Raw genomic sequence first — 18,133 nt, 5'->3', positions numbered from 1 at the left:
CTTTATTTTTTTGAGCAGTGTATTTATATAGCCTTTCTTACATCAGCTGATATATCAAAGTGCTGTACAGAAACCCAGCCTAAAACCCCAAACAGCAAGCAATGCAGGTGTAGAAGCACGGTGGCTAGGAAAAACTCCCTAAAAAGGCCAAAAGCTAGGAAGAAACCTAGAAAGGAACGAGGCTATGAGGGGTGGCCAGTCCTCTTCTGGCTGTGCCGGGTGGAGATTATAACAGAACATGGGCAAGATGTTTAAATGTTCATAAATGACCATCATGGTCAAATAATAATAATCACAGTGAACAGGTCAAGGTTCCATAGCCGCAGGCAGAACAGTTGAAACTGGAGCAGCAGCACGGCCAGGTGGACTGGGGACAACAAGGAGTCATCATGCCAGGTAGTCCTGAGGCATGGTCTTAGGGCTCAGGTCCTCCGAAAGAGAGAAAGAGAGCATACTTAAATTCATACAGGTCACCGGATAAGACAGGAGAAATAATTCAGATATAACAGACTGACTCTAGGCCCCCGACACACAAACTACTGCAGCATAAATAGTGGAGGCTGAGACAGGAGGGGTCAGGAGACACTGTGGCCCCATCCGATGATACCCCCGGACAGGGCCAAACAGGCAGGATATAACCCCACCCACTTTGACAAAGCACAGCCCCCACACCACTAGAGGGATATCTTCAAACACCAACTTACCATCCTGAGACAAGGCCGAGTATAGCCCACAAAGATCTCTGCCACGGCACAACCCAAGACAGGAAGACCACGTCAGTGACTCAACCCACTCAAGTGACGCACCCCTCCTAGGGACGGCATGGAAGAGCACCAGTAAGCCAGTGACTCAGCCCCTGTAATAGGGTTAGAGGCAGAGAATCCCAGTAGAGAGAGGGGAATCGGCCAGGAAGAGACAGCAAGGGCGGTACGTTGCTCCAGTGCCTTTCCATTCACCTTCACACTCCTGGGCCAGACTACACTCAAGCATAGGACCTACTGAAGAGATGAGTCTTCAGTAAAGACTTAAAGCTTGAGACCGAGTCTGCGTCTCTCACATGGGTAGGCAGACCATTCCATAAAAATGGAGCTCTATAGGAGAAAGCCCTGCCTCCAGCTGTTTGCTGAAAAATTCTAGGGACAATTAGGAGGCCTGCGTCTTGTGACCATAGCATCCGTGTAGGTATGTACGGCAGGACCAAATCGGAAAGATGGGTAGGAGCAAGCCCATCTAATGCTTTGTAGGTCTGCAGTAAAACCTTGAAATCAGCCCTAGCCTTAGCAGGAAGCCAGTGTAGAGAGGCTAGCACTGGAGTAATATGATACATTTTTGGGGGTTCTAGTCAGGATTCTAGCAGCCGTATTTAGCACTAACTGAAGTTTATTTTGTGCTTTATTCGGGAAGCCGGAAAGTAGAGCATTGCAGTAGTCTAACCTAGAAGTGACAAAAGCATGGATACATTTTTCTGCATCATTTTTGGACAGAGAATTTCAGATTTTTGCAATGTTACGTAAATGGAAAAAAGCTGTCCTTAATCAAATCAAATTTTATTTGTCACATACACATGGTTAGCAGATGTTAATGCGAGTGTAGCGAATAGCTTGTGCTTCTAGTTTCCGACAATGCAGTAATAACCAACGAGTAATCTAACCTAACAATTCCACAACTACTACCTTATACACACACAAGTGTAAAGGGATAAAGAATATGTACATAAAGATATATGAATGAGTGATGGTTGAAACAGTCTTGATATGTTCGTCAAAATTGAGATCAGGGTCCAGAGTAACGCTGAGGTCCTTCACAGTTTTATTTGAGACGACTGTACAACCATCAAGATTAATTGTCAGATTCAACAGAAGATCTCTTTGTTTCTTGGGACCTAGAACAAGCATATCTGTTTTGTCCGAGTTTAAAATTAGAAAATTTGCAGCCATCCACTTACATATGTCTGAAACACAGGCTTCCAGCGAGGGCAATTTTGTGGCTTCACCATGTTTCATTGAAATGTACAGCTGTGTGTCATCCGCATAGCATTATGTTTTCGAATGACATCCCCAAGAGGTAAAATATATAGTGAAAACAATAGTGGTCCTAAAACGGAACCGTGAGGAACACCGACATTTACAGTTGATTTGTCAGAGGACAAACCATTCAGAGACAAACTGATATCTTTCTGACAGATCAGATCTAAACCAGGCCAGAACTTGTCCGTGTAGACCAATTTGGGTTTCCAATCTCTCCAAAAGAATGTGGTGATCGATGGTGTCAAAAGCAGCACTAAGGTCTAGGAGCACGAGGAGAGATGCAGAGCCTCGGTCTGACGCCATTAAAAGGTAATTTACCACCTTCACAAGTGCAGTCTCAGTGCTATGATGGGGTCTAAAACCAGACTGAAGCATTTCGTATACATTGTTTGTCTTCAGGAAGGCAGTGAGTTGCTGCGCAACAGCTTTTTCTAAAATGTTTGAAAGGAATGGGAGATTCGATATAGGCCGATAGTTTTTTATATTTTCTGGGTCAAGGTTTGGCTTTTTCAAGAAAGGCTTTATTACTGCCACTTTTAGTGAGTTTGGTACACATCTGGTGGATAGAGAGACATTTATTATGTTCAACATAGGAGGGCCAAGCACAGGAAGCAGCTCTTTCAGTAGTTTAGTTGGAATAGGGTCCAGTATGTAACTTGAAGGTTTAGAGGCCCTAATTATTTTCATCATTGTGTGAAGAGATAAAGTACTAAAACACTTGAGTGTCTCTCTTGATCCTTGTTCCTGGCAGAGTTGTGCAGACTCAGGACAACTGAGCTTTGGAGGAATACGCAGATTTAAAGAGGAGTCCGTAATTTGCTTTCTAATGATCATGATCTTTTCCTCAAAGAAGTTCATGAATTTATTACTGCTGAAGTGAAAGCCATCCTGTCCTGGGGAATGCTGATTTTTAGTTAGCTTTGCGACAGTATCAAAAATACATTTCGGATTGTTCTTATTTTCCTCAATTAAGTTGGAAAAATAGGATGATTAAGCAGCACTGAGGGCTCTTCGATACTGCACGCTACTGTCTTTCCAAGCTAGTCGGAAGACTTCCAGTTTGGTGTGGCGCCATTTCCGTTCCAATTTTCTGGAAGCGTGCTTCAGAGCTCGGGTATTTTCTCTATACCAGGGAGCTAGTTTCTTATGACAAATGTTTTTAGGGGTGCGACTGCATCTAGGGTATTGCGCAAGATTAAATTGAGTTCCTCAGTTAGGTGGTTAACTGATTTTTGTCCTCTGACGTCCTTGGGTAGGCAGAGGGAGTCTGGAAGGGCATCAAGGAATCTTTGGGTTGTCTGAGAATTTATAGCACGGCTTTTGATGATCCTTGGTTGGGGTCTGAGCAGATTATTTGTTGCGATTGCAAACATAATAAAATGGTGGACAGATAGTCCAGGATTATGAGGTAAAACATTTAGATCCACAACATTTATTCCATGGGACAAAACTAGGTCCAGAGTATGACTGTGGCAGTGAGTAGGTCCGGAGACATATTGGACAAATCCCACTGAGTTGATGATGGCTCCGAAAGCCTTTTGGAGTGGGTCTGTGGATTTTTCCATGTGAATATTAGTCACCAAAAATTAGAAAATTATCTGCTATGACTACAAGCTCCGATAGGAACTCAGTGAGGAATGCTGTATATGGCCCAGGAGGCCTGTAAACAGTAGCTATAAAACGTGATTGAGTAGGCTGCATAGATTTCATGACTAGCAGCTCAAAAGACGAAAACGTCAGTTTTTTTTTTTGTAAATTGAAATTTGCTATCGTAAATATTAGCAACACCTCTGCCTTTTGCGGGATGCGTGGGGGATATGGTCACTAGTGTAACAAGGAGGTGAGGCCTCATTTAACGAAGTAAATTCATCAGGCTTAAGCCATGTTTCAGTCAGGCCAATCACATCAAGATTATGATCAGTGATTAGTTCATTGACTATAACTGCTTTGGAAGTGAGGGATCTCACATTAAGTAGCCCTATTTTGAGATGTGAGATATCACAATCTCTTTCAATAATGTCAGGAATGGAGGAGGTCTTTATTCTAGTGAGATTGCTAAGGCGAACACCACCATGTTTAGTATTGACCAACCTAGGTCGAGGCACAGACACGGTCTCAATGGGGATAGCTGAGCTGACTACACTGATTGTGCTAGTGGCAGACTCCACTAAGCTGGCATGCTGGCTAACAGCCAATTATCTACAAATTCTATCTTTTGGGAGGGGCAGAAAACAGTTTTCAACCAGCGATTGAGTTGAGACTGCTGTAGAGCTCATCACTCCCCCTAACTGGGAGGGGGCCAGAGACAATTCCTCAATGCCGACACATCTTTCTAGCTGATTTACACGCTGAAGCTATGTTGCGCTTGGTGACCTCTGACTGTTTCATCCTAACATCGTTGGTGCCGACGTGGATAACTATCTCTATACTCTCTACACTCGCCAGTTTTAGCTTTAGCCAGCACCATCTTCAGATTAGCCTTCACGTCGGTAGCCCTGCCCCCTGGTAAACAGTATGATTGCTGGATGATTAATTACTGCGGGTAATGGAGTCGCCAATGACGAGGGTTTTCAATTTGTCAGAGCTAATGGTGGGAGGCTTCGGCGTCTCAGACCCCGTAACGGGAGGAGTAGAGACCAGAGAAGGCTTGGCCTCTGACTCCGACTCGCTGCTTAATGGGGAGAACCGTTTCTGTCGGCTGAATGAGCGACACCGGTTGATAACCGGATGTTTGCCTTCGTGCGACAACGATTTTGGTGGCCAAACATGGTTCCAGACGTCGCCGCCTGCACGGTCTATGCACGGAAGACGCCTCGACAAGCGTCGGCTGGCCTCGTCCAACCTCTGCCCACATCGCCCCTGGTCTCACATCTCCCTGGACTTTGTCACGGGTCTCCCATCGTCTGATGACAACACCGCCATGACCGTGGTGGATCGCTTTTCCAAGGCCGCCCACTTCCTTCCTCTCCCCAAGTTACCCTCTACCAAGGAGCCGACCCAAGTCATGGTGCAGCACGGCTTCCGGATCCATGGATTGCCTGTAGACATGGTATCTGACTGCGGCCCTCAGTTCTCTCTTCTGGAAGGTGTTCTGGACCGTCATTGGGTCATCGGCTAGCCTGTCCTCTGGCTTCCACCCCCAGTCCAATGATCAGTTGGAGCGAGCCAACCAGGACCTCGAGACTACCCTGCGCTGCCTGGTCTCCGCCAACCCCACCACCTGGAGCCAGCAGCTTGTGTAGGTGGAATACGCCCGCAACACCCTTCCCTGCTCTGCCACGGGCCTATCACCCTTTGAGTGTTCCCTGGGGTATCAGCCCCCGCACTTTCCCTGAGCAGGAAGAGGTCGGCGGCATACCTTCTGCCCAGATGTTTGTCCGCTGCTGTCGTCGTACCTGGAGGAGAGCCCGGTCGGCCCTCCTCAAGTCTTCAAGACCAGGTATCCACGACAAGCGGATCGCCATCGGACCCCGGCTCCCCAGTATCTTCTCAGGCAGAAGGTATGGCTATCCACCCGGGATCTGCCCCTCCGGGTGGAATCCCGCAAACTCTCCCCCCGGTTTATCGGCCCATTCCCAAGATCATTAGCCCCTCTGCTGTTCATCTTCTGTTACCCGTACCCTTCATATACATCCCACCTTTCATGTGTCCAGAGTCAAACCCATGTCTCACAACCCTTTGTCTCCTATTTCCTGGTTTTGACCCTTGCCGGTCCTGACTCTGAGCCCGCCTGCCTGACCACTTTTCCTGACCCTGAGCCTGCCTGCCGACCTGTACCTTTGCCTTCCTCTGGTTTACTGACCCCTGCCTGCCTTGACCTGTCTATTGGATCCCCCTGTTGGAATATTAAACTATTTTCAAGCAGACCACCATAGTCCCTGTGCCCAAGAACACTAAGGTATCCTGCCTAAATTACTACTGACCCGTAGCACTCACACACGTCTGTAGCCATGAAGTGCTTTGAAAGGCTAGTCATGGCTCACAATCAACACCATTATCCCAGAAACCCTAGACCCACTCCAATTTGCATACCGCCCCAACAGATGATGCAATCTCTATTGCACTCCACACTGCCATTTCACACCTGGACAAAAGGAATCCTTATGTGTGAATGCTATTCATTGACTACAGCTCAGCGATCAACACCATAGTGCCCTCAAAGGACCCTGGGACTAAACACCTCCCTCTGCAACTGGATCCTGGACCTCCCGTCAGGAAGGTAAGGGTAGGTAACAACACGTGGTATGGGTAGGAAACAACACATCCGCCACGCTGATCCTCAACATGGGGGCCCCTCAGGGGTGTGTGCTCAGTCACTTCCTGTTCACTCATGACTGCACGGCCAGGCATGACTCCAGCACCATCATTACGTTTGCCAATGACACAACAGTGGTAGTCCTGATCAATGACAACTTCAGACAATGAAGTACATCACTGGGGCCAAACTTCCTGCCATCCAGGACCTCTATACCAGGCGGTGTCAGAGGAAGGCCACCCTACTCAGACTGTTCTCACTGCTACCACACTGCAAGCAGTACCAGTACCAGTACAAGTCTAGGTCCAAGAGGCTTCTAAACAGCTTCTACCCCCAGGCCATAAGACTCCCGAACATCTAGTTAAATGGCTACCCAGACTATTTGCATTGCCCCCTCGCCCTCTCTTTTACGCTGCTGCTACTCTGTTATCATCTATGCATAGTCACTTTAATAACTCTACCTACATATACATATTACCTCAATTACCTCAATTTAACCTTTCTAGCCCAGGGGTTCCGCTAGCGGAACAGCGACAGCATTCCGCTGAAAAGGCAGCACGCGAAATTCAGAAATATTTTTTTGAAATATGTAACTTTCACACATTAACAAGTCCAATACAGCAAATGAAAGATAAACATCTTGTTAATCTACCCATGGTGTCCGATTTCAAAAATGATTTACAGCGAAAGCACAACATATGATTATGTTAGGTCAGAGCCAAGTCAAACAGACACAGCCATTTTTTGAGCCAAGGATAGGAGTCACAAAAAGCAGAAATATAGATAAAATGAATCACTAACCTTTGGTGATCTTCATCAGATGACACTCATAGGACATCATGTTACACAATACATGTATGTTTTGTTCGATAATGTGCATATTTATATCAAAGAATCTCAGTTTACATTGGTGCGTTACGTGCAGTAATGTTTTGATTCCAAAACATCCGGTGATTTTGCAGAAATACTCATAATAAACATTGATAAAAGATGCAAGTGTTATTCACAGAATTAAAGAAACTTATCCTCTGCAACCGCTGTGTCAGATTTCAAAAACTTTACGGAAAAAGAATAATCTGAGAACGGCGCTCAGAACCCAAAATAGCCAAAGAAATAGCCGCCATTTTGGCGTCAACAGAAGCTACAAAAAACACTAAATATTTGATGATCTTCATCAGAAGGCAGTCCCAGGAATCCCAGTTCGACAATAAATGACTGATTTGTTCCATAAAGCCCACCATTTAGTTACTTGTTGTTAGCATGTTCAGCCCAGTAATCCATCTTCATGAAGCACGAGAACTTCCTCCAGACAAAAACTCAAAAAGTTCCGTTACAGGTCGTATAAACAAGTCAAATGATGTATGCAATCCATATTTAGGATGTTTTTAACATTAATCATCAATAAGGTTCCAACCGGAGAATTTCATTGTCTGAAGAAAAGCGTTGGAACGAGAGCATACTCTCTCGTGACCGCGCGTCATGAGACCGAGTCTCTCTGCCAGACCACTCAGGTGGTCATGAGACCGAGGCTCTCTACGGACCAACACAATATGACACGTGTTACACAAGATGGCGCTTTAAAGAGAGAGAGAGCAACACTTGGATACATTTGTAAACTACGCTTAGTTTAGCCCTAATACCTTGCCCCGAACTGCCACTCTTATGTGTAAGAAGTGTAATGCATGTATTTACGTGTTTAAGGTCTTCGTTGGGTATCTGTGGGGTAACTCTGTTGGGCCCAGACCTTCGTGGGCCGAGTTCCGCTTAGTGAGAGAGGTTCGACGTAGGCCTTGTTCTTTGGATGGCCGTCTCCTTCGTTCTCGGGTGTAAGTCTCTGATTGTCCACAAGATGTCACAATGTCCTTTCTCTTAGTTGTTTGTTTCCTTGTACTCGTTCTGGAAGAGTGGTCTTCTGAGCACGACTAAAATCAGTCGCATGCATTCGTGAATGCAATTGCCGACATGGAACGGTTTATTTAACAGTTAGGCTATTGATTATATACCTAATTAAGTTGGTTTCCCCTCTCCTCATTTTTCATAGACCGTTAAGGCAAGGGGCGGCAGGTAACCTAGCGGTTAGAGCGTTGGACTAGTAACCAAAAGGTTGCAAGATCAAATCCCTGAGCTGACAAGGTAAAAATCTGCCGTTCTGCCCCTGAACAAGGCAGTTAACCCACTGTTCCTAGGCTGTCATTGAAAATAAGAATTTGTTCTTAACTGACTTGCCTAGTTAAATAAAGGTAAAATAAAAGTAAAAAAATTGAAGGGCTGTTTTCTCGTCTCCAAACTCCGCGGTGGGTAACTTTGCTATTATGCACATAGCAACATGGTTTAGGAAAAGGTGCCAATTCAACAGCACGCTGGTGTTTCAGAACCTCGGACAACCACCGTTATCCAACTCGGGAGAAAGCACATTTGTTATAAAATAATATTTGTGTTAGTGTTGCACCATTGTTCTTACGTAATATAACCATACACAATTTTGGTAGCACATGTCTTGGACTCTGCAATGGATTATGCATTACGCAATGGATTAGTCAACTCAGACAGGTGTCTTGTACACAAGTTATTTTTTAATTTTTTATTGCCTAATGGAATCTCGGTCAACCAACAGCCTATCAACCAAACAATCGACCAGTCGACTAAATGGGGTCAGCCCTAGTATGTGTGCCATTCAGAGGGTGAATGGGTAAGACAAACGATTTAAGTGCCTTTGAACGGGTTATGGTAGTAGGTGCCAGGCGCACCGGTTTGAGTGTGTCAAGAACTGAGAGAGGGGTTTTTCATGCTCAACAGTTTCCCGGGTCTATCAAGAATGGTCCACCACCCAAAGGACATCCAGCCAACGTCACACAACTGTGGGAAGCAATGGATTCAACATGGGCCGGCATCCCTGTGGAATGCTTTGGACACTGTAGTCCATGCTCCAACGAATTGAGGCTGTTCTGAGGGCAAAAAAGGGTGCAACTCAATATTAGGAAGGTTTTATTAATCTTTGTGTACTCTGTGTACTGTATATTACGTATGGTTTTGAATTCACTATACTTAGATATCCTCACATTTCTTTGGTTGTGTTTGTCCTCATCCTGGTGTCTCTCTTTCTGCTCCTATGTAGAACCCATCATAGTTGAGGTGGCGTTCCGGAACCCTCTAAAGGTTCCGCTGGTTCTCTCAGACCTCTCGCTGCTCTGGAAGTTCACGCTCAAAGACTTCTCTCGACCACAACCGCAGGACGTCATGGTTGGAGACGCTGTCACCATCAGCAATGAGAAGGAGGCCATCGCTCCCATGGTAAGAAAGGGAAAGGGGGATACCTAGTCAGTTCTACAACTGAAATGTGTCTTCCGCATTTAACCCAACCCCTCTGAATCAGAGCAACTGTTGGTGTTACCTTCGCTCTGTGAGGCTACAGTGCTGTAAAAGCAGTTACTTTTCATTTAACTCGTCAGATTCAACTCGTTAACCTCTAATTTTTACAACCGGCCTCGTTCCAGACAGTGCAGAAAGATGACATCATCACCACAGAAGTCATCCCAGAGTTCTACATGAGCCCCGAGGAGACAAGAGTGGTAAGCGGTGGTATCTTTTCTGATTTTCTGCCGTTCTTGGTCTCGCTCTCTTACCATTTTTTTCTCTCCCTCATTCTCTACCTCTTTCTTTCTCCGCCTCTCATTTTTTTGTGACTTTAACTCCATGTTCAATCTCTCTCTTTCTCTCCCCCTCTCTCATCATTGTCATGTGATAGCAGTATATGACTCTTCTTTCTGATACAGTTGAAGAAGGAAGTTTACATACACTTAGGTTGGAGTTATTAACTGGTTTTTCAACCACAACCACTATAGTTTTGGCAAGTCGGTTAGGACATCTACTTTGTGCATGACACAAGTCATTTTTCCAACAATTGCTTACAGACAGATTATTTCACTTATAATTCACTGTATCACAATTCCAGTGGGTCAGAAGTTTACATGCACTAAGTTTGCTGTGACTTTAAACAGCTTGGAAAATTCCAGTAAATGATGTCATAGCCTATCAGAATTTTCTAAAGCCAATTGACATAATTTGAGTCAATTAGAGGTGTACCTGTGGATGTATTTCAAGGCCTACCTTCAAACTCAGTGCCTCTTTGCTTGACATCATGGGAAAATCAAAAAAAATCAGCCAAGACCTCAGAAAAAATATGGTAGACCTCTAGTCTGGTTCTTCCTTGGGAGCAATTTCCAAAAACCTGAAGGTACCACCTTCATCTGTACAAACTATAGTACACAAGTATAAACACCATGGGACCACGCAGCCGTCATACTACTCAGGAAGGAGATGCGTTCTGTCTCCTAGAGATGAACGTACTTTGGTGCGAAAAGTGCAAATCAATCCCAGAACAACAGCAAAGGACCTTGTGAAGATGCTGGAGGAAACGGGTACAAAAGTATTTATATCCACAGTAAAACGAGTTCTATGTCGACACAACCTGAAAGGCCGCTCAGCATGGAAGAAGCCACTGCTCCAAAACCGCCATAAAAAAGCCAGACTACGGTTTGCAACTGCACATGGGGACAAAGATTGTACTTTTTGGAGAAATGTCCTCTGGTCTGAAAAATAGGACTGTTTGGCCATAATGACCATCGTTATGTTTGAATGAAAAAGGGGGAGGATTGCAAGCCGAAGAACACCATCCCAACCGTGAAGCACGGGGGTGGCAGCATCATGTTGTGGGGGTGCTATGCTGCAGGAGGGACTGGTGCACATCACAAAATAGATGGCATCATGAGGGAGGAAAATTATGTGGATATATTGAAGCAACATCTCAAGACATCAGTCAGGAAGTTAAAGCTTGGTCGCAAATGGGTCTTCCAAATGGACAATGACCCCAAGCATATTTTCAAAGTTGTGGCAAAATGGCTTAAGGACAACAAAGTCAAGCTATTGGAGTGGCCATCCCAAAGCCCTGACTACAATCCCATAGCAAATATGTGGGCAGAACTGAAAAAGCATGTGCGAGCAAGGCCTTACAAACCTGACTCAGTTACACCAGCTCTGTCAGGAGGAATGGGCCAAAATTCACCCAACTTATTGTGGGAAGCTTGTGGAAGGCTACCCAAAATGTTTGACCCAAGTCAAACAATTTAAAGGCAATGCTACTAAATACTAATTGAGTGTATGTAAACTTCTGACCCACTGGGAATGTGATGATAGAAATAAAAGTTGAAATAAATAATTCTCTACTATTATTTTGACATTTCACATTCTTAAAATAATGTGGTGATCCTAACTGGCCTAAGACAGGGAATTGTTACTAGGATTAAATATCAGGAATTGTGAAAAACTGAGTTTAAATGCATTTGGCTAAGGTGTATGTAAACTTCCGACTTCAACTGTATCTCTGTATTTTGCCTCCTCCTGGCAGGCTCGTCTGAAGCTGCTTCCTCGCCAGACAGGTCAGCTCAACATCCTGGGTCTGGTCTATAACCTGGCCTCCACCCTTTCTACTGGAGACTCTACTATTAACAGCAACAGTTTCTCGCAGAACCAAGGTAACACATGGTCATGCAGTTACACACACACACACTGTAAAACCAATGCTATAAACTTGTTTTGGTCCTTCTCACCCGACCGTTGTTGTGGTTGCGGTCCTCTCTACAGGTCCCTCAGCGACCGCAGGGACATCGGTTCGTGGTCGACAGGACCTAGAGATTCAGGGACCGCGGTTGAACCAGACCAAGGAAGAGAAGACCTCTGTCAGCCACGGTCCTGACCGACGTCTTGACCCCTCCATCACCCCTCCAATGCCCCTGCTGGAGGTACTGACTCACCACTGTGCACTACCCCTTAACCAGAAATGAGCTTCAGTGATTTTTTTATGTCATTTTGAAACGAAACTATTCATTTTATACATTCAATGAATCCTAGGTCTAATGAATGTCATTTGACCCAATAGTATGGCCATAGATGAGCAAATTAACCCTGATATGTATCAAATTAAATTTTCTAACAGTTTAGATGTAATTGTAAAAAGTCTATGGTTTTGTATAAGGTAAATTTAAGATATTCTTCTGCTTTTTAATATGGTGTTTTATTTTTGATAGAAATTGAATATGGAAGATATTATATTTTAAGGTTCAAGCAGCGAGGCTGGGAAAACCTTGTATTTCTTGGTGTTTATTATGTACCTTCTGCCAAATGTGTGAAAAAAAAAAAAAGGAAAACAATTCCAGCAAGATGGTAAGGCAACTTTACATGATGGTCAAGACCCATGCGTCACATCCTCTCATGCTGTGCCAATTGGCCACATGGTGGCTCAATAACAAGCCATGTATTGTAACAAAACTTGGTACACATGTTCCAAACACTGCCAAGACTCAACATTATGCAAGCACTCTGATTGACCATAGGGTGGCGCTATAACGGCACATATTTATCTCTTGACCTTTTTGGCACACATGAGTCTAGCCAGAAAGGAAGAGGTGAAAATCTGTCTTCTCCAGCAGGAGGCGTTGTTTCGTTTTTTTCGCTCACCAATCAGAGTTTTTTTTAAATGTAGGTCAAAGTGTGTCGAATTTGGTCAACAAAACATTTAATAGCTTATTTGCTACGTGAGGTTTATTTGATCTAATAGAAGTTTCGTAATGCTTAGGTTGTTACAAGTGTACTCATATATAAGTAGGACACGTAACATTCCAGCAAATTTATTTAAAAAATAATAGTCCTTTATATTGCTATGCATATTCATGACATGAGGTTAGTAGCATAGCATCTCTCTCCATAGAATACAGGCGGTTGACGTCAACAACTCTAATCGAATATTAAAATAATGTATCCACCAATCCAAAGTGAGGAGTAGACAGGAGCTTGTGAGCCCTCCGTGCTGCTTTGTGGACAACGACTCTTATTGTTAGCTGTAAACTATGGTTCAGTTTGACTGCATGGTGGATAGGAAAAGCCATTCACACAAGCTCATTGGCTCATAACGGCCATATTGCTTGCGCTAGAGTCCTGGAAAATAGAATCCAATTTGTAAGTCGCTCTGGATAAGAGCGTCTGCTAAATGACTTAAATGTAAATGTAGAAGACGGGTACATAAACGCTATACACCATATTTGGTGCCAATCGGCGCAGCGGTTCTAGAGAAGGCATTTGAAAGTAGTCAACATCATTGAAAATGGTCCAAAATACATCAAAAGCATATTGCATGATTTGTTTGATGTTGAGTTCTGATATTTGTAAAGCATGATAAGGAGTACATAATTAGCTCATCCTAGAGCAATATGTCCAATTTGTCCTGCTGGTGGTGCTATGGGTCCAAAGCTTGAACCTCGAGCATTGCTTCTTGCAGCTAGCTATATTTGTTATTTTAGTTGTTCTAAAAAATAAAAAAAACAAGCGCTATGATGAAACTGGCTCTCATGAGGACCGCCACAGGAAAGTAAGACCCAGAGTTACCTCTGCTGCAGAGGACAAGTTCATCAGAATTACCAGCCTCAGAAATTGCAGCTCAAAAAAATGCTTCAGTGTTCAAGTAACAGACACATCTCAACATCAACTGTTCAGAAGAGACTGCGTGAATGAGGCCTTCATGGTCGATTTGCTGCAAAGAAACCACTACTAAAGAACACCAATAATAAGAAGAGACGTGCTTAGGCCAAGAAACTCGAGCAGTGGAAATCTGTTCTTTGGTCTGATGAGTCCAAATTTGAGATTTTTGGTTCCAACCGCTGTGTCTTTGTGAGACGCAGAGTAGGTGAACAGATGATCCCTGCATGTGTGGTTCCCACCGTGAAGCACGGAGGAGGAGATGTGAGGGTTTAGGGGTGCTTTGCTGGTGACACTGTCTGGGATTTATTTAGAATTCAAGGCACACTTAACCAGCATGGCTACCACAGCATTCTGCAGCGATACGCCATCCTGGTTTGCGCTTAGTGGGACTATCATTTGTTTTTCAACAGGACAATGACCCAACACACCTCCAGGCTGTGTAAGGGCTATTTGTCCTAGAAGGAGAGTGATGGAGTGCTGCATCAGATGATATGGCCTCCACAATCACCCGATCTCAACCCAATTGAGATGGTTTGGGATGAGTTGGACCGCAGAGTGAAGGAAAAGCAGCCAATAAGTGCTCAGCATATGTGGGAACTGTTTCAAGACTGTTGGAAAAGCATTCCAGGTGAAGCTGGTTGAGAGAATGCCAAGAGTGCAAAGCTGTCATCAAGGTAAAGGGTGGCTACTTTGAAGAATCCTTAACACTTTTTTGGTTACTAGATGATTCGATATGTATTATTTCGTAGTTTGGATGTTTTCACTTATTCTACAATGTAGAAAATAGTAAAAAATAAAGAAAAACGTTTTGAATGAGTAGGTGTGTCTAAACGTTTGACTGGTGCTGTATATATATTTTTGTTTAGATGTATATGTGTCTTTGGTCCATGCACATACATAAACTGTTTCATACATAGTCGTGAAAATGAAATGGGGGTGGTTTCTAACTATTCCATCTTTTAAGGATTTCATCTTTTTACTTATTTAAACTTTTTTTTTTTTTTTTACCATTTTAGATTGAACTGGACAGTATGGGAGTAATTATGGGGTTAATTCAGACTAGTATATATTTAAAAATGACTTGCAGCCAAGTCCCTCCCAGTTTCTGCTTTATATTTGCCTGTCTTTCTCCTGAGGAGAAAGCTACACTGGAGTAGGTCGCACAATAACTAACCCCTCTCTATCTGTCCCCATGTCTTTCGTCACCATCTCTCTCCCCTCCTGTCTGTCTGCTTTTTTTTCCCTTTTTTTTTTACCCTTCCAGGTATTCTTCCTCCAGTTTCCTACTGCCCTACTATGTGGTGAGATCAGGAAGGCCTACGTGGAATTCTGTAATGTGAGTCACGTTCCCCTGTGCGGCCTGCGTGTGGCGTCCACGCACCCAGACTTCTTTACCTTCGGAAGCTCCTCCCTAGCCACACCCCTCACCCCCCTCAGCCCCACCTCATTTGAGAACTGCTCTGCCTACAAGACCCTGGCCACACCCCCAGGAGCCACGCCCGGGTCGGTAACCGCGGTAACGCTGGTGTCGGCGGCTGACTTTGGGTCGGGAGGAGGAGTGTTTGGTACGGGGGGTAAAAGGGTAGCAGAGATCCCTCTAGGAGAGGGAACGCTAACGCCTGGAGAATCTACCCAGCTACCCCTGTGGCTGAGAGGACCAGACCAGGAAGGAGTCCATGAGATCAACTTCCTGTTCTACTACGAGAGCGCCGAGAAAGGAGGAAAGATCAGGTGGGGAGAGTAGTCTGGTATTCTAACTACACATTACGCAAGTCAAGATCAGGTAGGGGAGAGTTATTCAAGAGAGAACTCAGTACACACTACACAAGCCACATTACATCAGCCATTGAAGTATGGGAGAGAGAGAGAGCACCCTGTTATAATCAGGTAGGGGAGAGAGAGCGCATGCTGTTATAATCAGGTAGGGGAGAGAGAGAGAGCACCCTGTTATAATCAGCTAGTGGAGAGAGAGAGCGCACCCTGTTATAATCAGGTAGCGGGGAGAGAGCCACGCTGTTATAATCATGTAGCGGAGAGAGAGAGCGCACCCTGTTATAATCAGGTAGGGGAGAGAGAGCGCACCCTGTTATAATCAGGTAGTGGAGAGAGAGAGCGCACCCTGTTATAATCAGGTAGGAGAGAGAAAGCGCACCCTGTTATAATCAGGTAGGGGAGAGAGAGCGCACCCTGTTATAATCAGGTAGGGGAGAGAGAGCGCACCCTGTTATAATCAGGTAGTGGAGAGAGCGAGCGCACCCTGTTATAATCAGGTAGGAGAGAGAGAGCGCACCCTGTTATAATCAGGTAGCGGAGAGAGAGCGCACACTGTTATAATCAGGTAGGGGAGAGAGAGCCACGCTGTTATAATCAGGTAGCGGAGAGAGAGAGAGCGCACACTGTTATAATCAGGTAGTGGGGAGAGAGAGCCCACCCTGTTATAATCAGGTAGGGGAGAGAGAAGGAGCACCCTGTTATAATCACATAGGGGAGAGTTATTCAAGAGAGAAGCCTTTTACTCACTACACATTAGGCCTACTAGCGGACTGCTTATCAGGTAGGAGAGAGGAGCTATTATATTCAGGTAGGGCCGTGGGATAGCTGCCTGATGCAAGAAACTATCTATTACGATAAAGAACAGGTGATCTAGTAAAAAAAAAAATCATGAAATCTACACACACAAGTGGAGAGAGAAGACTGGTATTCACTCACTACACATTACACAAGCCAAAACAGTGTAACGTGAAAGAGATTAGGGTAGCAAGAGCAGCCTTTTATATTAAAGTAGGACCGAGGCATAAGGAGAGTTGAAAGTTATTCACTGGTACACGAAACAAAGAGTGAATCATGAGAGATTCCTCATGTCTCTTCTTCAAAGGGAATACTATGATTGAATTAAATATACTTTACATCAGTCTGAATATACTTTACACCAGTTTAAAAAAATTATGGGACCTTTATTTAACTAGGCAAGTCAGTTAAGAACAAATTCTTATTTACAATGACTGCCTACCCCAGCCTAACCCGGGCAATTGTGAGCCGCCCAATGGGACTCCCTATCACAGCCGGTTGTGATACAGCCTGGAATCGAACCAGGGTCTGTAGTGACACCTCTAACACTGAGATGCGGATGTGGAATAAAAAATGGTTCCGGTAATTATTGTAGGTGTCGGCACCCCAAGTTGCATTTACACAGGCAGCCAAATTCTGATATTTTGCTCCCTGTGTAAATGCAGCCTTAGTTATCCTGAATCTACCCCTGAATGTTCGTCGGTCTCGCTTTAAATCACGGTGCTCACTGCTCAGCTCATTGGCGATAGAATGAGGTCAAATCGGGGCACTTTTGAGAAACCATATGCTCATGCTACTTTAGAAGTTAATTTATTTTTCCCTTCATAGGGGCCTTTCAAATCTCACAGAAACATCCCTGTTTAAGTGAAATGGTGTAATTTTAATTCTGGGACATTTTGGAGACATGGTTTCTGTAGTTGAAACTATATAGTTATAAATGCATGACAAGAACATATTTAAATTACTCAATCTCTTGTTACCTTCATCTGTTTCTTTCTCTACCCTCCCTCCATCTCCTACCTGCCTCTTATCTCCTCTTTCTCTCTCTCGCTCCCTCTCCTTTCTCTCGCTCCCCAATCTCCCTCCATCTCCCCCTCCCTCAGTCACAGGGTGCTGCGTCACACAGTATTTATCTGTGCCAGTCGTTCTCTGTCGGTCCGGGCCACCGCCTGCCGTAGTAACACACTGCCCGAGGAGGAGAGAGAGGAGGGGAGGAATGGCAGCATGCTGGTCTTTGTCGATGTGGAGAACATCAACACAGTGAGCTCAACACACACGTGTCAACGCGATACTCATATGCCACTTAATCACTCTGTCAAGCTGACATTTGATGGAACATTGTTATTCATGGTCACATGCATTCAGGCCCTCTTGGCTCCAGAGAAATGTTGCTGTTTTAAAGCTAATTTCCTACAATTGTACATATTTGTCATGGGGATGAGGAAAGAGTTGCATTTAAAGCAAATTTCCTGCGATTGTACACATTTTGCCATGGCTTTTTTGTCACATGCGCATGTTACAACAGGTGTAGACCTTACCATGAAATGCTTACTTACAAGCCCTTAACCAAAAATGCAGTTTTAAGAACATAGTTAAGAAAATATTTACTAAATAAACAAAAGTAAAAAATATATAACGATAGCGAGGCTATATATAGGGGGTAACGGTACAGAGTCAATGTGCGGGGGTACAGGATAGTTGAGGTGATTTGTACATGCACAGTGGTTGCTCCACTAAAAGTTTTGTGATTATG

At 44.4% G+C, this 18,133-nt stretch overlaps 1 protein-coding gene across 1 annotated transcript in view; it reads left to right on the top strand.

Moving 5' to 3' along the window:
* The window catches only part of trappc8 (trafficking protein particle complex subunit 8), a 94,802-nt gene that overhangs the window by 53,928 nt on the left and 22,741 nt on the right, over positions 1–18,133 (top strand). Inside the window, exons 16-21 of the mRNA XM_071346042.1 lie at positions 9,398–9,573; positions 9,777–9,851; positions 11,687–11,813; positions 11,923–12,080; positions 15,077–15,543; positions 17,484–17,640. Of these exons, the coding sequence (XP_071202143.1) occupies positions 9,398–9,573; positions 9,777–9,851; positions 11,687–11,813; positions 11,923–12,080; positions 15,077–15,543; positions 17,484–17,640 (1,160 nt within the window). The remainder of the gene's footprint in view (positions 1–9,397; positions 9,574–9,776; positions 9,852–11,686; positions 11,814–11,922; positions 12,081–15,076; positions 15,544–17,483; positions 17,641–18,133) is intronic.

The sequence above is a fragment of the Salvelinus alpinus genome, chromosome 16 (assembly GCF_045679555.1).
Source record: "Salvelinus alpinus chromosome 16, SLU_Salpinus.1, whole genome shotgun sequence".
NCBI lineage: Eukaryota > Metazoa > Chordata > Actinopteri > Salmoniformes > Salmonidae > Salvelinus > Salvelinus alpinus.
This window is presented reverse-complemented; position numbering and strand designations above follow the sequence as displayed.